The sequence below is a fragment of the Alosa sapidissima genome, chromosome 1 (genome assembly GCF_018492685.1).
Source record: "Alosa sapidissima isolate fAloSap1 chromosome 1, fAloSap1.pri, whole genome shotgun sequence".
NCBI lineage: Eukaryota > Metazoa > Chordata > Actinopteri > Clupeiformes > Clupeidae > Alosa > Alosa sapidissima.
Genome location: NC_055957.1, coordinates 14,283,887 through 14,309,504, shown reverse-complemented (window position 1 = coordinate 14,309,504; position 25,618 = coordinate 14,283,887). Strand labels below are relative to the sequence as shown.

General features: G+C 33.3%; 1 gene segment (V, D, J or C); it reads right to left on the bottom strand.

Annotated features, from left to right (window-relative positions):
- Nucleotides 1–439: 439 nt before the first annotated feature.
- LOC121707213 overlaps nt 440–25,618 on the bottom strand; it is a 46,009-nt gene continuing 20,830 nt past the window's right edge. Inside the window, 4 exon segments of the C gene segment in view lie at nt 440–1,141; nt 2,139–2,241; nt 2,387–2,428; nt 2,554–2,760. Coding sequence covers nt 1,138–1,141; nt 2,139–2,241; nt 2,387–2,428; nt 2,554–2,760 — 356 coding nt within the window.

Here is a 25,618-nt window from a genome sequence, read left to right as displayed (position 1 = left end):
TCTTTTAAGGCATAGAGATCTGGGGCTATTCCCAAGACATTCGGGCCTATAGAATGCCTCGAATGCCCAGGGATAACGACGCCACTGCACCTATACAGCCAAGTTTCAGCAGTCAAGATATCATTGTAAATGGCTGATCCTCATGAAACCTCACCGGCTAATTCATAATAACAAATAGATGTTATGTAGCAAATATGACACAAATCACCAAAAAGGGGGCATTAAATGGCATAATGCACACACCATTATTTCAAGAACCTCTTATGCTAAAAATGTGAAATTTAGTGTTTGTTACCTAGTTAGTTTGGTTACCTAAACTGCAGGTACCATTATTCAGTTGAAACTGTTGTATAGTTCACTAGGGGCAATGTCATCCATACCACTTCATAATCGCCATTATTTATAATCATGATATCTGAAAAAAACATATGAATCTATATTCATGATTTTTTAATTTATTTTATTTTCAGCAAAATATCTTCACAGACATAAATGATTATGCTTGAGTCAGTATATACACTATTAGAGAGAAAAACATGCTTTACAATACTGAAATAAAATATTTGTGTATTGCAATTCAAAAAGTAACTCACTCGTACATTTACAATTAAGCAAGTAATTAGCTAATTGGCTTCCTGGTACAATTATAGCCATTCTGTAACTAAAGCACTGGTCAGGAAAATGTAACATGGCAGACATAAATCCATACACAATCAGGCTTAACACATAATTGAAGTTAGGTGTGCATTACAGAACTGATGGTTTGAAGTAGATTAACATGTATAGATACAGAAGACATTCCGTATAACAATATGGCATAATGATTTCATGCACTCCAAAAATGTATTATAAGAACTGTTTCATCAAAATATTTAGTTTCAGTAGACTATTTGTTAAATGAATGAATGAATGAATGAATGAATATTCTAGTCAGAATAATTCAAAATATTGAACAGAGAGATTTTACTTTTTACACTATATACTGTTAAGATTTTGTATGTGTGTGTGTGTGTGTGTATGTGTGTGTGTGTGTGTGTGTGTGTGTATGTGTGTGTGGTGTGTGTGTGTGTGAAATCCAGTCAAACATGATTCAGGCAACTTGGGTAGACAAATTTCCCTCCCAAGTCACAGACATGACTATCTGTAGAAAGACAAAAACAAACAAACATGTTAATAATATAATTAATACTGTATATAATAAAAAGAAACAGCCAATTCATGTTTGTCCTACGGAACCCCGGAGGTGTCATTGCAAGATATTTTTTTTCTGTATATCCAGAAAATGTGCAGTCATTTTACTAACTAACTTGCAGTCATTTCACTAACTAACTTTACTTCAGCATGCTCATTTTACTAAATCCTGTTCTCAATTTACTAGATTGTGCTCTCAATTTAGTAAATTGTGCGCACATTTTACTAAATTGTGCTCTCATTTTAATTTTAGTAAAATGTGGGCAAAATTTAGTAAAACGTGCACACAATATACTAGATTGTGTGCACAATCTAGTAAAATGAGACCACAATTTAGTAAAACGAGACCACAATTTAATAAAATGAGACCACATTCTCTCACTATTCAAAATTATTCCACTGCTTGGTTGAATTTCCCATTGTCCTACGTAATTTAGAACGACCATTAACCGTATGTTATTTGCACACCTATGAAGTAGATCCATTTTGTTGGCCGTATCACACTTGTATATTAATTCGCCGAACTTGTTGTGAAGTTTAAATGAACTGTCACGTTGCATCCGAGCTGTAAAATGCAGACGTTCAGAACATAGTAACATTGTAGCATATGACGGAGGTGGCTTTTAGCTAGATGGATTATAGCAGGCTAAGTAAAATAGCGATGTTTCAAAGCAAAAGTTCATCAGAATCTTGGGATACGCCCGCTTGACAACGGGATACATAGAACTAACGACTGGCCTTTGGCCGTAGCAAACTCGTAGTGCAATGAATGCACTACGAGGTTTAAACGGCCCTCCGCTTCGCGTCGGGGCCGTTTTACAACCTCGACCGTGCATTAACTTCTGTGAACAGACCACCGTGTCGTCCATTATCCCTTACATATCTTGCAATGACAGCAACTGGCCTCCGTATTGTCCTTTAGCAACATAGAGGCAGTAATCCTTTACCTCATCCAGACCCGGACAGTCATCAGAACGTTGAACACAATGGTTTTCAGGAAGAGGATTCTCAGACCCAGAACACTCAGCGTCAAAAAGTTCAACTTTGGATCTAGAAAACAAAAATACAATAATTATGAATACAAATATGATCAAAATTACTTGACTTTCTTCTAGTTAAATTTCTTCTTTAACCATTAATCAGACATCTCTCCATTACATAATGTTGTTAGTCTGATAATGATGTTTGAACATACCTGGGTCCATATCTCCACCTGGTCCAGCTTCACAATTGGATCCTAGAAGAACAATACAAATATGATTAAGTCAAGTAATATGAGTGTGAATTATGATCTGTTGTAAATGTTTTAGGTTTGTAACCCTTTCTAGGTGATTGGTTGAGTATATCCAAGATGTACTATACCTGTATATGGGCAAGTGTCTCCCTCTGACATGATGACAGCCTTGCTATATAACTTGTCCCCCACAATACGAGTGGCATCTGTTTTATCCGTTTTATTGAAAAGGTCTGTTTTGTCAGATTCATTATGAAGTCTGAAGTCAGTGGCCAGGCAGGCTTTAATTTTTTCTTTTTCCAGCTCATAGAAAGTTGGTGTATCTGGTCCCTCTTCTAAAAGAACACACACAAAACAATATGTGTTAATCAACGAGTCGTAGTCCCCTTGATGCAATTTGGTCATGGTAAGGACATGTGGGGCAGAATACCCCTAAGAAAAGCATCCACAGCATGGCATTAAAAGATGCCACTTAGCATGCTAGCAAGCTTTTGGACAATTGTTGCATGCTTTTTACGTAGACACCTCACTAGCTTTAGACAAATGTTCATGATGCTTTTTCCAAAAGAAATATCTAGCAATTATTTACTAAAACATATTTATGGTAATGGTCATGTCAATCCAATATAACAAAGATTAACGAGCCATGAAGGCCCGTCATTGATAGCTTTTGTGACAACTTTCTGTGAAAACCTGAAAATATGTATGGATTCAACCAGTGTATCTGACAGAAAGACAACACAAAGTAATATGTTTTTGTATTTTCACTTTCACAAATATTCCAATTTTAAAGCCTATAAGAATTTGTTACAGACTATTATACAGTGCAGTCTGGTGAATGTTTTCCCACAACAAAAAGGTACAAATCAGTCATTAAATACTAGTGGATTCCCACTCTTAAATGGATACTTCAGTGTCAAAATGACTTGTTTGAATGAGTAATGATAAATGCAATGATCTGTCACATATTTATCGGTTCTATGCAAACAACTGAACTGGTAAAGGGAACAGATACTCACTATCATCAATTGTCAATGTTGCTACATCCAGCTGAAGTCACACTATGCTTATGATTTGAATGATAACCTACTGACCCTATATGTGCTGCTTAGCATACAAGTGTCGATTTATGACATTCTGCAAAACCTGATAAAATGTAAAAGGCCTGAAATAAGGTGCCCCTGAAGTACTAAACACATCAATTAAAGTCATTCATTTGATTATACTACACTGTACTACACTACAAACATTATTTATTTGGTCTTTTTTTCACTTGTACATCTTTCACTTTTCACACACTGTCTCACTGTATACGTTCATAACGCGTGTGTAGCTAATTGGGTGGATACTACATTTTCCCAGACAATGTAGTACTCAAAGCATATGCATGGGCCCTAAGCTTTGTCAACCAGGCTAACGAACAATCTTCAGTCCTCTACACTTCCTATTTTTCCAATGACTCCTACTTCATTCAGTCACTCATTCTCAATATTTCCATATTTATCTCTTTAACCACTTTTCTAATAAATATTTACTGATTTACTGATTCAATAATATATATATATATATAATGAGTTTTTACACACAGCATTGACATCCACAATTTCAACACTGCATGTTTATCAATTATGTAGTGATCCAAATTCTCAAAAAACTTTGTACAGATTGACTACAGTAATAATACTCACTGGTTTCAATGACAAGTTGTGTTCCTGAACCAAAAATTAGCTTGTAATCACTGCCAGTCACACAATATGCTAAATCATAACAATTACTCTGTAAATACTGAACACAGATTTCTGTTGTCTGTCTCTAACTACAATATAATGTAACACTATGTTCTTATCTTAATATTTATAGCGATAGTTGTTATGATATATAATGTTATGTATCATTATGCATCATAATGTTAACCCAATATCATCATGTTAACCCAATATGATACGTATCACACGTGTCATCATGCTCAATATGACTATGATTTTGGTAAAATTTTTGGGTAAAGAATTACAAACACTTCCATAAAGAGTAGCAAAGCGTTCATAACGACTCATGATCATGATTTGGATACGTATAATCATGTATACCGTAACAATTGCACTCTTAAATGATATTATAAGCCCTTACCGATTCTTGTATCAGAATGTATAATCAAGCTTATTTTACCTCTTGATAATGGCACTGATGTCAAATAATTTATGTCAAATGCTGTTAAGCCACTAAATGCTCTTCATGATGCCTTATGTAACCTTAGCTTTCATAATAGTTGTTCAGGGCTTATACTACAGTACAACACTTTAACAATGTGGTTTATCTGTTTATAGGTCATATATACATGTGATATTGACATGCCAGATACTATGATGCAGTATGAATACTTTCTAAACATCTAAATGTATCTATACAGTCTATCAATGAGTTTATAATGCCTTTAGATGAAGACCTTGTGGAAATTAAAAATAAGATTTGATTCAAACAGGTTTATGTTTTGGGGTACTCACTGCCTTCAACACTGAGTTTTGTTCCGTATCCAAAAAATATTTTGTTGACTCCAGATCCAGTCACCCACTGCATACACTTAAACCGATAACTTCCTAAATATGGAGGCCAACATTATGAAGCCAATTACATGTTGTTACCTAGCCTAACTGAAATACATCAGCTGCAAGTTGCGGGATTTTGAGTGTATATGGTATCATTTTCTGAATTCAAAAGACTTTTAAAAATTGAAGACATCTGCTTTGAAAATGTTGTGAATTAAAGGAATGGTACTCACGACTATCGACCATCAACATTGCTCCTGAGCCAAAAATTAATTGGCCAACACCACTAGTAGTCACACTAAATATAAGCATTGGACAAAAACTTCACATCTAACTTTATGTTCACAAAGCCTACACAAACATCTGAACTATTACTGTGGAACTGCCATAGAAATATTATCGACAATCAATTTTGTAGCTTTTAGGCCTTTTTAATCGCCTGTGAATACCTTTCAGAACCAACCATAACATCCTGTGAGTGCACAAGCACATTCTCAGTACCCTGCTGGCATTTCAACATTGATTCAACGGTAAATAAACGTTATTAAAAAAATGTTATAACGGGTGAATCAACGTTGAATTATGTGTTGGATTTGCAAATTGAATCAACGTTGATATTGCAACATTATTTCAACATCCGCCATTTCAACATTGGTGCTGATTTCCTTGATTTCTTATTTTACAACCATTTGTCAACATTTTACAATTAGCATTAAAACAGTGTTTCAACATTGACACAACAACTGACATTATTTCACCTATAATTCAACATTGATTTTCTTGACCTTTTTACAACCAACGTTGTTTCAATGTTTGTCTACATACCCTTTTACAACCATTTAGCATTAAACATTGTTTCAACATTGACGCAACATTGACGCAACAACTGACGTTATTTCCCCTATATTTCAACGTTGAAGGTCGGTTGTGTGCCGGCTGGGTAACAACTGATAATACATTTACATTGCATATATGGAAGACTGAATAAGCTTAATGTTTAATTGCTTTAACTATTTTATCTCTCTGAACAGCTACTCTGAATATGAAGGAGGTGTCATTACTTTATCTAACAATGTTTTTCATGGAAGATCATTTATTTTAAATAAATTAGAAAAGGTGCTGTTTACCACACTAATCACTCAGATAATAGTATGTGAAATTGTAATAATCTTTTGTATTCACACCGCAGTCTATCTTTGTCTAGCAAATGTGGCTTTTTTTCAAATGTGTTCATGATTAGAATTTAGAATTTAGAACTTAGAATGTTTTTTAATATCTCAATGAGTCTTTCTTCTTTAACACCAGTCCAGATTTTAAATGCAGCATCAAAGTATAACAAAAATTATTTAGTTTTGTTTCATAAATTGAACCAAAGTGTCTAATTTAAAAAAATCTGCTCACTTAAGTTAGCTAAAACATTTGTCCCTTGTCCAAAAATTACCTTGTTGTTTTCAAACTACAGGACAAAAATGACACAATAGACACAATTGCCTCTATAGTCTCAAAACTAGATATTAGAAGTGTTTGATGCTAAAATTGGTATTACTTACTCAACTGGACAAGTAGATTTGTCCCAGATCCAAAAATTACTTTGTCATTGTAGCTATTCACACAGTGAAAACTATGGGTATAAAACTAAAGCCTGAATTTTGCAATCCTTAGCTTGATGAATACAAAAACATCTCAATCAATTCTTATGATCTGGGGAGTTAATTATTTGGTTGGCTACAGCAATCCTTTCTTACACAAATTTTGACTTACTTGGTTTTATAGTAAGTTTGGCTCCACTCCCAAAGAATATCTTAAATCCAGATGTAACACAGCCATTGATCAAACATCAAAAACCTAACCTCCTACACTGATAATTTAGGCTACTATCTTAATGTAAAGTACATAAATACAGCACACACGTTAAAACAGTGGATCATATTTCTACCCATCCCCATTTATCTGTTCATGTTTATATCCATGGACAAAAAGAAAACATTGCAAAAAGAAAACAGAACCATGCATCCGTGTTGGCAAATGCATATTTTCAGCTCCACCTAAACTAATACAGCTTGATAATTCTGTAAGGTAATTGCTTGATCTGAAAATTATCTTTAATATGTTACATGGCTATTATTATCAACTAATAGCAGTTTTACATCAGATTATAGTATTCAGGAGAGTCTGCATCGTATTTTATTTTAAAGTATCATGTGGTCTATTTTTAGGACATTTTTACCTATGTTTGAACTTTTCTGCCTATTCTACACTAAGGTTTGAATGAGGACATTCAGGACAAATTCTCAATGTGTAGATATACAGTATATTATATATCACCATACACTGCATTTTACTCACTTGGCTGGACTGTTAATTTCGTCCCCGTTGCAAAAATTAGCTTCTGGTTAGCAGACACACAGTACCTGGACCTAGATCAATAACTCTTGCTCAAGCAAGAGTGTGTCACAAACTAAAGGTTTTCCTGCTACAATGACATGACATGGGCATAACATGATTTCAGCTACTTCATGCTTGGATGTTTTTGATTAATTCCCAATCTGGTTCATATTTCCAAAAAATACAGAGTACCAACACTTCTCATCAAACCTTCTACTCACTTAAATTGATAACAACTCTAATCCCTTGTCCAAATATGAGCTTGGTGTAGTCATTCACACAGTGTCAAACCACTCAGCAAAAACAATCAAGGGTGTGTTTCCCAAAACTATAGTTGCGAACCTGTTAGCAACTTAGTTGGTTGGTAATGGGAAATTGCATTGCAACCAACAAAGTTGCTAATTTAGTTCTATGGTTTTGGGAAATGTGCCCCAGGTCAGCAAAGAGAAGTCACGTAATTACTGATATAATCCTAAAACACATACTTAAAAGCCAAGAACTACTACTCATTTAACATTTAACCTTGTTCCAGATCCAAAGAATAATATTCCAATCCCAGTTGTAGCCATACATCCGCTGTGGTTAATAAACCTAGTTATAAACACTACCCGAGCTCAGGTCTAACGATCAATAATTCCTATGTATACTTCTGAAAAAGTAATTGGACAACATAAAACTGATCGGCTTACATATATTACTTGGATAATATTACATTATGACATCACTACCAATTAATACTTTCTGAAACCCTAATTAGCTCACGTACTGCTTGCTTTTGTATTTGTGGGAAAATATGGCCTAGATTTATTCCTTATGGACAAACGTAAAATCCTCAATTTGGAAATTAAGGAAATGGTTATTTCGTAGAGATTGTGCAGTGTATTACAAGTTACTTACGTAGCTGAACTATTAACTTAGTCCCCATTCCAAAAACAAGCTTCTGGTTAAGAGACACACAATGATGCAACCTATACTGTAATGATAAAGCTTTTCAGCAGTCTCATAACAGTCGGTATTAGGCCACTGTTAGGTTATATTTCACGCAAGTGAACGTGTATATGTCATATATCTACAATATTGGATGTCATAATACTCAAGGATGTTTTATTTATGCTTAAAGATATTATTATTCATGATATATTAACAATAATATCCTCAACATTAGGAATACAATGACGTTAGCACTACAATTTATATTTTCTCTTTTACACCAAATAATGTATTACAACTGGATCGGCTCTAATATTTAAAATATGCTGAAAAAGAAATCAAACCATGTATGTCATACCATACAGCAGAAACCAATGGATATCCATAAGGCTACCTCTCAAAGTGTGTGATTGTACAACTATTTTATGTCATTAGTAATCAAAACCATTTTGTGGCAAGAGCTTTTTTGAAATGTAACAAGGTTTTTAACAAGATGTAATATTTTGAAAATGAGACTTAAACATATTGTTACATGTTTGTTAAGAAAATAATAACACTAATACAATTTCAATTGATGTCATTTGTCTATGCTTACATTTGATATTTTACGTTTTCTTTTTTTTTTTCTACCTGTCTGCAACTACAACATTTGGTATAATACATTGGTCTTTTTGTATATTAGATGGATTCCCAGGTCAGAAACTAGATATTTGAAAGGCAAGACATATATTGTTTCCAGATATTAAAGCCAGTATATTCACAAGATATCCTTGCATAACCAATGTGATAACTGCTCCTTATAATTCATTATCATCAAACTATGCTTCTTGGACTTTGTACAAATTATCATATGTTTACAATTTGTATGTCTTACTTGATTGTATGGTAAGTTTGGTTCCCTTCCCAAAGATTATCTTATATCCAGCAGTCACACTGCCAGTGATCACCCAACAAAATCCCACCTTGCAACTTCACCACTAATAAGGTTATATTCTTTAAAAGTTGAAACGTCCAAATGTCATATCTCCCTGTTACACTTTAAAACAAAATGATACACGAAAGAACTGCAATATTGTATATATAATATATATAGTGCTGCAGTCCTACATACAGTATATATACATTTTTAGAGTTATTTTACATGGATTGAATTTGACATCATAAATAGCAACTTACTTTCACTGTTGCCAATAATTATAGAATATTGCTATAAAATATTGTTTTGACTATATTTGCCTTTTGATTAACCACATCAACTTTCCACTTTTACACAACCATGCTATGAACCTGCTCACTTAATTTCACAAAAAAATATTGAACATTTTGCTTCAATGCATATATAGTAAAGTTTGTGAACTTCAGTCTAAGATTTTGTCATTATTATTTTAATCAATTGAAACATGATTTCAGCTACTTCATGCTTGGTTGTTTTTGATCAATTCCCAATCTAGTTCATATTTCCAAGAATAACAGAGTACCAAAACTTCTCATCAAACCTTCTACTCACTTAAATTGATAACAACTCTTGTCCCATGTCCAAATATAAGCTTGTTGTAGTCATTCACACAGTGTCAAACCACTCAGCAAAAACAAACAGGGGTGTGTTTCCCAAAACCATAGATGCTAACCTGTTAGCGACTTAGTTAGTTGGCAATAGGAAATTGCATTGCAACCAACAAAGTTGCTAACTACAGTAAGTTAGCAACTATGGTTTTGGGAAATGTCCAAAAATGATATCCAGCAGTCCCACAATTATTGATATAATCACAAAACACATGGGGCCTACTTAAAAGTATCCTACTCGCTTAACATTTAACCTTGTTCCAGATCCAAAAAATAATATTCCAATCCCAGTTGAAGTCATGGCATACATCCGCTGTGGTTAATAAACTTAGTTATAAACACTACCCAAGCTCAGGTCTAACAATCAATAATTCCTTTGTATACATCTGAAAAGGTATTGGGACAATTTCAAACTGTTTGGCTTACATATTACATATTACATGGTTAATATTACATTATGACATCACTACCAATTAATACTTTATGAGACCCTAATTAGCTCATCAAGTACTGCTTCCTTTCGTATTTGTGGAAAAATATGGCCTAGATTTATTCCTTATGGACAAACGATAAATCCTCAATTTGGAAATTAAGGAAATTGTTATTTTGTAGAGATTGTGCAGTGTATTACAAGTTACTTACGTAGCTGAACTATTAACTTAGTCCCCATTCCAAAAACAAGCTTCTGGTTAAGAGACACACAATGCTGCGACCTATGATAAGCTTCTCAGCAGTCTCATAACAGTCTGTATTAGGCTACTGTTACGTTATATTTCATGCAAGTGAAAGTTTATATGTCGTCTACAATATTGGATGCCATAATACTCAGGGGATGTTTCATTTATGCTTAAAGATATTATTATTCATGATATATTAACAATAATATCCTTAACATTAGGAATACATTTCCATTTCAATTTAGATTTTCTCTTTTACACCAAATAATGTATTATAACTGGATTGGTTTTAATATTTAAAACATGCTGAAGAAGAAATCAAACCCTTTAACTTACTGGAATTGACAACAACCCTTGTCCCAAGTCCAAATGTAAGCTTTCCATAGTTATTCACACAGTGTCATACTATACAGCAGAAACAAATATATCCAGGTAGCAGAAGGCTATCTCTCAAAGTATGTGATTGTACAACTATTTAAAGTCATTAGTAATAGAAACCATTCTGTGGCAAAAGCTTTGTTCAAGATGTAACAAGAATTTCAACAAGATGTAATGTTTTGAAAAAGAGACTTAAACATATTGTCACATGTTCATTAAGAAAATAATAGCACTAATACAATTTGACTTAATAACATTTGTCTACATATGCTTACATTTGAAATGTGATATCTATTTTATGTTTTTTTTTACCTGTCTGCAACTAGGAAATTTGGAATAATAAACTGGTCTATGTGCATATATTAGATGGATTCCCAGGTCCTCCCAGATTTTGTTTCCAGATATTAAGCCTGTATATTCACAAGTTATCCTTGCATAACCGATGAGATCAACTGCTCTTTATCATTCATTATCATCAAACTTATTTTTACAATTTGTATGACTTACTTGATTGTATGGTAAGTTTGGATCCCTTCCCAAAGATTATCTTATATCCAGTAGTCACACTGCCAGTGATCACCCAACAAAATCCCATCGTGTAACTTCACCACTAATATAAGGTTACATTCTTTAAAGGTTAACATGAGTAAATGTCCAAATGCCGCATCACGTTACACTTTAAAACAAAATGGGCATGAGCACTGCCATAATTTTTGTTAATTCAACAAAAATTAATTGAAGATTTTGCTTTAAGGCATATATACAGTATTATAACTTGAATGACCAAGAATGAATGAACATGAATTTCAGCGTAAGATTTTTTGTCACTATTATTTTAGGGCACATTCACACTAGATCCTTTGGTCCGAAGTCGGACCCAAGTTCATTTGGACTGTTGGTTCGGTAAATTTTCATAATGTAAATGCAGTCTACCGAACTTGGATGTGGACATTTAGCTAATTTTGTACTGATTGTCTTACCTTTGATAGTGTGTACCAATTTATAAGTATTAAAAGGAAATAACATTTTGTAACCACTTAGTTATGTTTTAGGCTAATTTTACGACATCAATTGTTGACTGGTGAAAGTACAAGCTAGCTATATGTATAAAAGACAACATATAAAAACTTCCATAACTTACGTGTCTGAACATTTAATTTTGTGCCTCTTCCAAAAACTATCTTGTTGCCAACAGTCACACATGACTTGACTATGTAGCAAAAACCCTCAGGAAAAAAATTACGGTGCCGACAAAGTACTGGATGTTGCACAAGCCATCACAAAGAAATGAATTTATGAAACAACTACATCATGTAAGATTAGCACGTTCTCTCTCTCGAGTTGATTTGGTTATGGTAATTTGATCTGTTTTTTTAACACTCAAGTAGTTTCTTTGTCCCAACAATGAACGTCAACATACCATTACTTATTTCTATGTGTTTTAACTTTTGACTGAGTGTAGTTTTTTACTTTTTACATCGTCTACTGGAGAGGTTGTGTTGATTTAGATTCCCATACTGTGTTGCAAGATATGCTAAAGATATGCTACTTTAACACAGACTTAAACAATCTCTGAGTCTGCACAGGTTGATATAAAAAATAAAAAATAGAACATTACACATACGTGATTCTATGAACAGCCTTGTTCCACCTCCAAAGATGATACTCTGACCATACACACAGAAGGAAATCTCAAAGCAAATACACTACTCTAATCTACAATACAATACTCTCAGCTCTCAGAATATTTTAAAATCAATTCATTATTATCTGTACAAGACATTTAATGTCTCTCTAGTCAATGTCATTTTAATGTCAATGCCAAATTAAAGGCCAATGCCATATTCAATTGTAGTCATATATTGAATGTACTAACAACTGGCAACATTAAAATACTTTTCAATTAGAAAATTCATTATTTTCCATTAGATACTCACTTGAGCCTACTAAAAGTCTAGTTCCTGTCCCAAAGATTAACTTCCATCCTGAATTTGTCACACAATGCATAGGCCTTGAGCAATAACCTTTCATGTGTATGACAGGTCAAAAATGTTTTATAAAAGCAAAAAACATATGAATTACCCTTTTATGTTGGCTTGGAACTTGGCGTGTTTTTATGTGCTCATACATACACATATGAAGCCATTTATGTAACAAGTTTACATAAGATTAGTATTTTTTTATAATTTAATAAGCTCACCTGCATACATCTGATGCAATGCCATTTGCTTCTACCATCTTACAGTAGACTTTCTCTATTGCTTTTTCTGTTTTACTCTAAAGGAATGTATAGCATTAAATGATAAGTATAGTTTTAGACATATGAGTTAGACATGCTATAATTATCCCTGCACTCTGATTACTAATTTATTAAATTTTCCAGGAATAACAAATGTTATTACCTCGTGCTAATTATGATATATATATATGTGTGCAATTGTAATATTATCACAAATAAATCTATGAATTATATCTACAGAAATAACAGGGACTCACTTGCATCAACTGTCAACTTTGTGCCTGTCCCAAAGGTTATCTTGTTATATCCAGTATTCACACAGCATTGGGTAACATTACATTAACTGCACTCAGGGTGTACTGGGATCACTGACTGCACCATAAGGCATTCAAATGGTAGGCTATTTGGAGGTTATTTAGATGGTGGGTATATATTACATTTTTTGAATAATAGTAAACTATTAAATAAATTGGTAAGATACCCTGTCTTTGTGAATTACCTCAGATATGAAATACCTCAACATGCCTATAATGTTTTAAGATTGGTGCTGTCACATGTTTCTTTTGCAGCTTTATAGTTTTGTAGTAGGGCTACTTTTGTAGGACATGTCAGTGTTATAATTCATGGGAAATATTAATAGAGATGATAAAGTTACATTTTGAAGAAAAGTAACCTCTTTTACTGTTTCTATAAACAATTTAACTTACATCCTACCCAATAAATCTTTCCATGAAATGTATTCATTTGCCACCCAAAAATATGAAATAATCTACTTGCTGAATAAAAAGATATTTGGTAAAAAGAAGACAGCAAGCAAAAGCAACTTACGTGATTGTATATTTAGTTTCGTCCCACTTCCAAAAATTATCCTATTAATATTCACACATATGTTAGCCTTGTGACAAAAACCTACAACTATTTGCTATGATACTGATACTTTCATAAATGTAATAAGTATAAGTATATAAGTATATATACTCTTTTGATCCCGAGAGGGAAATTTGATCTCTGCATTTAACCCAATCCGTGAATTAGTGAAACACAGCACGGTGAAGCACACACTAATCCCGGCGCAGTGAGCTGCCTGCAACAACAGCGGCGCTCGGGGAGCAGTGAGGGGTTAGGTGCCTTGCTCAAGAGCACTTCAGCTGCAGCCCACTGGTCGGGGCTCGAACCAGCAATCCGGTTACAAGTCCAGAGTGCTAACCAGTGGGCCACGGCTGCCCCTAAAACTACATTTAGCTAGTATTGTACTGCTTGTCTTAGCATTGATAGTGTGGACCAGCTTATAAGCATTAAAAGGAAGTAACATTTTGTAACCACTTCACAAAGGGGGAAAAAATAAATGGTTGACCATTTTACATTGTTTGAAATGTAAAAGGGTATTATTTCTTACATTGCCAGTATGACTTATTGATCTCTCTCACATGGTTATACTGTTTTAGTCTAATTTTACTACATCAATTGTTGACTGGTGAAAGTACAAGCTAGCTATATGCATGCAAAAAGACATAACGTATGAAAACTTCCATAACTTACGTGTCTGAACATTTAATTTTGTGCCTCTCCCAAAAACTATCTTGTTGCCAGAAGTCACACATGCATTGACTATGTAGCAAAAACCCACAGGAAAAAATATCTTCACTGTCGACAAGGTACTGGATGTTGCACTAGCGATAACAAATTAATTTATGAAACAACTACTTATCATGTAAGATTAGCACATTCTCATGTTCTTCATTTTTGATAGTTGATTTGGTTATGTTAATTTGGTTTGGTATTTTAACACTCAAGTGGTGTCACATGTGAGATTTTTTTGTCCCAACAGAGCATGAACCTTAAACTTCAATAAATGAACATACCATTACTTATTTCTGTGTGTTTTAACGTTTGACTGAGTGTAGTTTTTTACTTTTTACGTCGTCTACTGGAGAGTTTGTGTTGATTTAGATTCCCATACTGTGTTGCAAGATATGCTACTTTAACACAGACTAAAACAATCTCTGAGTCTGTACAAATTGATATAAAAGTAAAAACGTTACACATACGTGATTCTATAAATATCCTTGTTCCACCTCCGAAGATGATCCTCTGACCATACACACAGAAGGAGATCTCAAAGCAAATACTACTCTAATCTACAATACCATACTCTCACCTCTCAGAACATTTAAAAATAAATTTATCTGTACAACACATTCATCGCAAATGCCAGTAGCAATACCCCTTCAAACCAATATGCTTCATGCTGTCACAAAATATATATATATATATATATATATATATATATATATTCTTTGTTTTTGAAAAAATGTATCAAGTACTACTTACGTGTTTTAACCCTAAGAAGTGTCCCTCTTCCGAATATTAGTTTGACGCTATTCACACAGTCTTTGGCCTCCATACAAAAACTGTGAGTGATTTAATCAAATGCTGCTACTTCCATTCAATGGAATTTATTTTCAGTCAATGTATATCACAAAGGACTACTACAGGGTCTTAATTGTTGATAGTTATTTTGGTTATATACCAGTATTTTCTATGTAGTATAGCTTTTTCTGTAGTATCGCTTTTATAGCCTGTCTTCTACTGAGTGGGTTTGTATTTATATTTCCATACTGTGTATTAAAACATGCTAACAATACCCTAAAACACTCCACGTTTTGAAGCAGTTGGTATTGTTTGTAATTGTTAGAAATGTTACACTTACGTGATTCTATGAACAACTTTGTTCCACTTCCAAAGATGATCTTCTGATTACCACCATACACACAATAGGAAATCTCAAAGCAAATACACACTGGGGCCTACTGAACATTTCAAAATCTAGTAAATATGTTTATATGTACCAAATTTCCAGTGTCTATAAAGTCATAGTCATAAGCCATACATATTATGAGCACGACGAACAAAAATTGATGATATGACTGAATGCTAAAACGTCAAATACAAAGGTTATCTTTATTTCAGCATTTTAGATTAATTGATAGGCTATAACTTACGTGTTTTCACTTTAAGAAGGGTCCCTTTTCCAAATATAAGCTTGATGTTGTTATTCACACAGACTTTGGCCTCAATACAAAAACTTTGAGTGATTCAATCAAATGCAATTTCCAGTATTGTGAATGTAATCAATGTTAATCAACTATACATCATAACTCAGAGTTTTCATCTTAGTGATATCCTAATATTATACAGAAGGATGTGAAGTAAAGGGACTAAAATGTTATTGAGTATATGAGACTTTGGGTGCTGAAACCTTTCTCTAAACTCCCTAAGTAGAGCTTAAGCAAACGTGCCTTTAGCCTACTGTCCAAACTCAAAAGTATATAAAAAGATCATCTAGCAAACATACATGGATATGTTGAAGCATAATGTGGTAAATACACCCACACTTGTTTTTATTTTTTTAACTTGGACAGCAACTTACCTGATTCAACTCTGAGCTGAGTCCCTTTCCCAAATACTATCTTGATATTGTCATTCACACAGGTATTGGTCTTATTATAAAAACTATCAATACTGTACTACATGTAAACATGCTGTTGGCCTATTATACGTTTACTCCCCTCAGCTTTGCTTTAGGCTTTACAGTATTTTATCATATTAATTAACTAATAATTAAAACTGCTTTGAGCTTTTTGTGAGATATTTTTGAGCAATAAACATTTTACAAGTATGAGACAAAGCCTCTACTGGAGGTCTGTTATCTGCAAGTCATTTTTAAAATATACATACTAGAACTGATTTAACATCTTCAAATTCACATTACAGTTATACTCACTGGAGTGTACTGTCAATCTTATTCCTGCTCCAAATATGATTTTCCAGTCATTTGAAGACACACAACATAACCGGCCACAGCAATAACAATGCAAGCAACATACCTTGATTGAAAGACTTGGCAATCTTAATGCCTTACTACAATATTTAGCAACTGAAAGTATAAGTAATATATTGTTACCTGAGTAAATCAACCCACTGTTTAGGCTATATTCTACATATTACTATAGGAATTCACTTCTTACTCACTTTTTTCAATGATTAATTTGGTTCCTACTCCAAAGAATAGTTTCCAACTACCAGTCCCAGTCACACTGTCCAAATATTCTGTGTAATAACCTCAGTCTATAAAGTGATGTTTAAAAGGTAGCTAGGCCTTACTAATCTCTTAACCATTAATTAACAGTTAATGGCCATATTTAAAGGTGAACTTAACACCAACTTAATGACGTGATTGTGATGAGTATTCACTATCTGATCAGTTTTAGACTTCACAAATATATTCTAAATGGTTTTATACACAATCCTTATCCTTGATCCCCATATCCTTATTGTTTCAAATGAGCCGAAACGGAAGACCTACTTGATTTTATGAACACCTTTGTTCCACTTCCAAAGACAATCTTCTGGTTATTATACACACAATGCTAAATGCTACAGCAAATACACTACCTCTACATTTCCCTATTTAATAATGGGCACTCAACAGATATACAGTGTCTTGTCTTGAAACACCAAATATTTCATAATATAGTTACTTTGACTTGGGCTGTAAAGAATGACCATATCTGTGCTAGTCCTAGAAAGTCTGGTCAAATGTCAAACTAATAACTTCCTCCATCAATTTGGTTTGTTTTTTTAAAAAAATGAAAAAATATCTTCTACTCACGGGCTTCAATTCTAAGTAGAGTACCTCTTCCAAATATTATCTTGTAATTGTTATTCACACAGACTCTGGGCTCATACCAAAAACCCTCACTGCCTCCATTCCTTCATCATCGCTTGGAATGTGTCCAAGTATGTATGATACATGCCACATTCTGTACTAAATATCTGTTCATTTCACAATGCAAAGCTATGTTGTATCAACCTGGGACTGAATGGAACTTATCCAAACACTTTTTCTAGTCTTTGATAGTCTACTGTAAAATTTCACAACTGCAGCAAGAGGAAACTTCTAATTGAAAGGGCATGTAATCTATCACCTGAACACTGCCATCAAAAATACAAACAGGGAATAAATTAAATGCTGCAACTTGCACAACTCAGCTCTTGGCTTTGTCCCTTTACCGAATACATTCTTGAATATATGCCATTCACACAAGTTGACCTTAGCGATGTTCACAAAAAGAGGCTTTTAATCAATCAATTCAGTCTAAACATTAGTTGAAACAACTATATAATGTTTGATGGGATAGAGGACTGGATATATTAACTCTCACATATTAAATTAACATCAGTACTTACTGGATTCTACAGCCAATTTCATCCCAACACCGAATATGATTTTCCTGTTATTTGATGTCACACAATGACAGGCCTCAGACTAATATCCCTGATAGCAATACCATCTCATGTACAATTCTTTCATATTACTTATGTCAAACTAAACCATTCTTTCAAATATCTAGCATGTGCATCTGTTAATAAACCAGGATGATCACTTTGTTGTATTGCTGCGCCACTGAACCCATATTGGGGGAACAAGAAGATTAAAACTAAGCCACAATAATTAGACTTTTTGGGATTATAGCTAATGCCAGGATTGTTGCACAATATTGATACACAGCTTGATAACCAACATGCCAGTAATTGTACTTAATTTGTACTTATGACAAAATAGCATAGGCAATAAACAAAAATACGAAATAATTAAGCATTATCTGTAAGACTGCTAGATGGGCAGTTTTCAAATTTCTTACTTGATTCAACAAATAGTGATGTCCCTTCTCCAAAGATCATTTTCCATGTCCCATCATTCACACACTAATACTGGTGCAGCAAAAAACTGTTCTGATGGCTTAAGATGATTAAGCTGTTAAATTTTAATAAATGAGCTTGACGTTATATTATCAAGTTAATTTGAACATTTTGATGACGAATACTTCTCTATTCTTACTTCTTACAATAACCTATGGGCACACGTGTCCTGACTTAATTGCTAATGTAGCTATTTTCGTTTGACTGTCTTTATCAGTTGACAAAATGCATTATTAATTTGATGGAAACTACTTCATGATAGCATGTTGACTAGGACTATAAGAAAGCAAATAAAAACAGTTGAAGAATATAACAACTGTTAAGTCAATTATTAACTCAACTAATACCCGGAATAATATAATTTTAAATATCTTACTGGTATGCACAACTAAAGTTGTGCCTTTTCCAAAGATGACCTTTCTTGTCCCGCCATCCACACATCATGTATGGTCTTAACAAGAACTTATACTGTGGTATGTCCTGAAATTCCTGTATTTTGCCTGCTTCTTTTCATACTGTAACAGTTCAGATTACTAGCTAGCCTCTGACATATTACTGAAGAGAATTACAGATTGATTATAGAATTACTAATATCAACTGTACCACTACTAACTGGATCACTACAACAATCTGAGTAAATACAAAGTGAAAGGGGCAAAATATAATGCATTATAAATCAGTCATAATCCCAATCCTAACACTATGTCTATAACTAAATATTTGTATTTGTTGGACTCATCTACCGCATTAAGTTAATTCCCATTCCAGGAATCCCAAAGTTTGTTTTGATAACATAATGCTGTGGCCTTATGTAATATATAAATGCTTTCTATATAAGACACAAATACATTGCACAATGATTACATGAACATCTTACTTGATTCTACAATAACGTTTGTTCCACTTCCAAAGATGATTTTTCGAGTTCCATCATTCACACATTGGCATAGGGCTCAACAAAAACACTGGCTCCGAGATTAAGACAAAACACTGGATACTATGCATGCTTTAAATATGATCAATAAACTACTAAACTTTGATATAATTTTCTGTGCTATTTTCCATAGTGTTCATTTAATTTCTCCTTTATTTGACATTCATTGGACTAGAGATGAATGGTTATCCCCTCCTATCAGCATCGGTTTATACGCTAAATTACCTCTTTTAGACCTATTTGGTACATAGAAATCACTAGATAATTATAAAATTAGTTGGCTATATGGTTCCTGCTTGTTTCTACTGCTTTTGACAGAACATCAACATTACTTGGTTATTAAATTGGGGAATATAATTGAAAATATGTGTGTTCTTCATGTAATAAGAATATTTCCTAACATGATTAGTTGTTTACTATTTTCTATTCATGTGCACAGTAACATAAAACATCATTTTTTTATTCTCGGTGTTACATATATATCAGATTAATCTAATGACATCAAAGTCTCATTATATTACTTACTGGTATTTATGATCAATTTGGTTCCACTTCCAAATAAAATGTGCTGGAGCCCAGTCTGTGACACACTATGCTAGGGGCCTGTTCAATAAACAGCTTTTCATCTAGACTAGTTGATCACACTAACGAAACCGTTAAAAGTTGGCCATTTTTAAATACATTTAAAAATGAGAACCCTAATAGACACTTATTACCCAGTGAGCATAAGGAATAATTTGTAATTTGAGTAAAAACTTACTTGTATGAATTTTTAATCTTGTCCCAGTTCCAAAAATAAATTTGTCTGCTCCGTATGACACACTATGTCAACCTTCTAAACAAATACTAATCTACTGCAACAATTTGATTGACTGACACTCTATTCCACCCCAATTTTCAATCAATTTCTTAACATCATAAAGTCAACTATTTGTCATATCAGTAGTACATGCAACAAATCTGACAGATACTAATGCTAATGGAATAGTATTGTGGTCAACAGAAGATGGTCAGATGATAAACAGATTACATATGAAAATACAATTTTTGAGAATAGCTATTCAAGTCTGAACACAACTTAATCAAGATCCAAAATTGTATTGAGAGAATTTTTCAAAATGGTCATGGGCTTAATGATATGAGGGTCATATATTTGTTTAACTGAAAGATTTCACCAAAGACTATTATAGCGATCATATATTGTATAGTTGAAACTCTAAAATACATACATTTAATATAGTTAAATATTCCTTACTTGAAGTTATAATGAGTTTAGTGCCAGCTCCAAAGATAATTTTGTAGGTTCCTGTATTCACACAACAAGCTACTGTATAGCAAAAACCAGCCTGTATATGTTACTATCAAGGCAAATGTCAACATGAATCAGTCAAGCTCTATCTGAAAATACTCATTTTACATTCAGAAAGACAATATTGTGTCGCTGGGACGTAATTCTGGCCTCATCCTATTTGGCTAATGTTAAACATGTTGCAAAACTTCACTTACTGATACGTTTAATCCTGTATTTTCATACATCATTAATTCTTTATATTGGGGAACATTATCCCTTACTTAAACTTACTTCAACAATTAATCTTTCCAAATATAATTTCCATGTTTACAAAACTTCACACACCGGAGTACATACCGTATGTACGTACCTTTCTACATGTCGACAATTATAAATATTGGAGACAATTAATTAAATGCAACACAACATTTCAAGGATGTACTCCTACAATAAGTCACCTGAAAACAATGTGTTTGATTAAGTTATACTGGTAGACGATTAAACAATGATCCTTACTTGATTTGACAAATAGCTTTGTTCCACTTCCAAAGATTATCTTAAAACCATCATTCACACAGTGGCTAGTGGCTCAGCAAAAAGTACTCTCAGTACCACTTTTTTAAAGGCACCACTGCATTTTGAAGAATAATGCCACAAAATACAACAATGAGCACTAGTAATGACTAAAAGGTGCATTAATACTGTAAGTACAGTGTAGCTCCTCATAAAAGAAATACTAACTCTACTTCATAGATAAACAATATGATCATCTAAGTATAAAATATGTTTGGTATTGTTGTAATGTGAGATGTTTTACATACATATAATAGTGTACTGAAACATATTAGGCTACTTACGGCTGTTTATGGTCAATTTGGTGCCACTTCCAAAAATAAGTTTCTGAACACCACTCTGTGTCACACTATGCAAGAGGCCTGTTCAATAAACTGTTCACCTATATGCCAACAGCCACTGCACACTATAAACACCAAATTGATGCACTAAAGAGTTCTTAACAAGTAGCCTACTTCATTGCAAGATACTGGCCACTAATTGATTAGTGATTATGACAATACAACTTTTTCAGGTCAGTATGACATTTTTCTCCTACTAATTTTTTCTCCTACATTTTGGTGTGATCACCAGCCTAAAATATAAGTTTTAGTGAGTTTAATAGTTATTATTGGTTTTATTTGATGTAATAAGACTCATAATAACAGTATAAATGTGTGCATATTAGATCACAGCATTCAGGGAAAAGCTTACTTGAGTCAATGGTTAATTTTGTTCCGGTCCCAAAACTGATTCTGTTTGCATCGTATGTCACACTATGTCAATTGCCTAAACCAATACCAGCATGGTATAATACTGTAATACAAATCTAAAAGGTTTAGACCCTTTAAACTCGTCATTTATATCTAATCATGAAAATAATCATATAGAACAGTTTAAGCAAACACATTAGCACTATAAAAAGTGATTTTACTCAATTTCAAGGACCAACATAAGACGATCATTGACTTGTTACACAAAAGGTTATTGTGAGTAATCATGGCTACATTTATATGTTACCTGACTTGAACATATATAGATTTAATATTCAGTGAATTTTTCCTTACTTGAGCCAATAATGAGTTTTGTGCCAGCTCCAAAGATAATTTTGTAGTTCGCTGTATTCACACAACAAGGATGCAGATAACAAAAACCTGCCTGCCTTGGGTTAGTTGACAGTTAATGATGGCTTCAAGTTAAGACATTATAATACCTTTCTTTCTGTGGCTATACCTACCAATAAATCTGTCAACAAAACTTTAAGTATTGTGTCCCTTGTCATCAGGATAAATTTGCAATAAGAAGGCACACTGATGTATCTAATGATGACTGAACACTATTTCACTATTCCTCCTGTACTCTTCATTAAAAATAATACTTTAACAATCATTCTTCATTTTAAGCAAGCTAATGCTGATACACATCTGAAGAATAATGCTTACTTGATCCGACAAATAGTTTTGTTCCACTTCCAAAGATGATCTTTAGACCTCCGTCATTCACACACTAGCTTCTGTCTCTGCAAAAACTCCTCTCAGATAAGTATGGCAATTGCAACTCTAAAAACTTGTGAAAATATTTTTCAGTATTCCTAAATATCATGTTTCAGATTTATTATTGTGGTTAATTCTATTGTACTTATGATTTTAAGTACAATAGTGTTTAAGTGTTTTAATGAATGTCTTTGTCCATACCCCTTTATAATTACATTGTTGTTGTAAGAATTACATTTTTGGGAGTTGCATTTTGATGCATGTTGCACTTTCCAACTGCACTGTTTTTTTGCTTAAATACTTTCTAAAAATGTTTGGCTATTGAATTAAATAACTTAAAATGTACTCACTGGAATAAACTGTGAGTTTTGTGCCCAGACCGAACACCAGCTTGTTTCCAAACATCACACTGCCATCTTTTCAGTAGCAATAACTCCATTAACAAAGCTCACTGACAACCACAATCTTAACAAGCAGTATATCCTTTTAAATATTTCTCATTTAATGTGCAAGCTTTTAAGATTATAGGACTGAGTCGTAATTAAGGATACTTTTTGACTATATTTTGCCAGTTACATTGCATATTACAAATGCATGTGACCATCCACCTTAAACACGATGCATAGAATATCTCTGTAATTCTGCTAAAGTTTCAGTCTAACCATAAATAATGGAGGCATGGATTTTAAAAATGTGTGTGCACACATGTAAAAAAAAATCTGATAATATACTGACAGAATGTAGTTTTTGGATTAAATTTACATTTAGTAACATATTTCCTTTTAAACAAAATTACATTTTGCAGAGGTCAAACCAATCAGTCATATATTTCTTAATGATTTATTTTTACTGAACTATACTTAATCATAGGTTTTAGTAAGTAGGAACATAGTAAAAGAACAATAAAGCAGTAAAGAATAATGACGCATATTAGAAAATGTACTCACGTGTCTTAATTATTAACTTTGTGCCTGCACCAAACACGATTTTCCCAACAGTGTTAGTCACACAGTGTGTGAGGTCTATATAATAACTCACTTTCTGATGTCCGGCTGGACATTTTAGATTTTGAATCAATATTAATATAAATTTTTCGTAATAGTTTCAAGTGCACAGCCAAATACATAGGCTACATATAGATACAGTATTCTGTTTTTCCGAAATATCAAATTCCAGTTGAACAATGACCACGTTAGCACTCTATTAAGCACATTTCATACAACACTGAAACTGACCATAAGCATTAAAACATAAGAACTCTTACTTGTCTCAACATATAAGGTAGTCCCACTTCCAAAGGTTATTTTTGTTGCCCCAAGATTCACACAATGATAGAAGCTGTTCTAAAAATATCAAACAGGCTCCACAGCCTATTAGGGTGAAACTGGGCATCTAGTTAACTGTGTCCAATTCTAAATCAATATTACACTACAGAGATCACCCTATATAATGTATATGAACTTGATTAAACCTGAAAAAGTGTATATATCAAAGCATAAACTTACTGTTGCAAACAATCATCTTTGTGCCAGTTCCAAAGATTATCTTATTGGTGTTCTGTGTCACACAGTATTTTAGCCCCATACATATAGCTCAAGATTTGTGGAAGTCTAAGATTAACACACTACATGCTATTTTCTCCAGAAATGTACATTAGCAGATCCATTTTTTCCTGTACCAACTATACGATTTACAACGACTTAACTGTGAAGTACTGTGTCAGGACTTATTTCCCTACTGTGGAATAAGAAAAAAAGGTTGCAAACAACTTACTGTTCTTAATCATCAGCTTTGTGCCACTTCCAAATATAAGCTTATTAAATCCAACTCCAGATGTCACACTACTAAACACTCCACAACAAATACCACTGACTGTATAAATCCATGCAGTCTCATCAAAAACAACATCTGACTTTCTTGACATCTGAATTCTCTATTTATTATGAAGCAGTGATTGTACAGGTTGTTTACTTGACATTCAAACTATCCCCCTTCCATTGAGCATAAGAATTCATAGAACCTTGCTAGATGTATAGCATTATAGCAAAGAACCAAGGGAACCAGGAACATTGACACAATGCATAATGTTGTAATGTACTTACTTGATTCGATTAGTAATTTGGTACCACTTCCAAATATAAGCTTGCCAACTCCCCCAGAATTCACACATCATGTAGCACCATGACACAAACACCTCACAATGAGCCTTAAAGAGTCCCTATGTTTCAATCTCAAATGGCTATACTGACACATAAAATGTGCAGAAATGTATACTGTCAACTCCATTTGATACAAGTCAGCTAAAAGGTAGACTACAGTTAATGTAAATGGAAATGAATGGTTATTGTTAATTTAAACATCAATACACAAAATCCTGAAAATGAATCTGTGGCACTACAAACTTTCACATTAACGTATGTGAGAGAGATACTCAAGATAATGTGT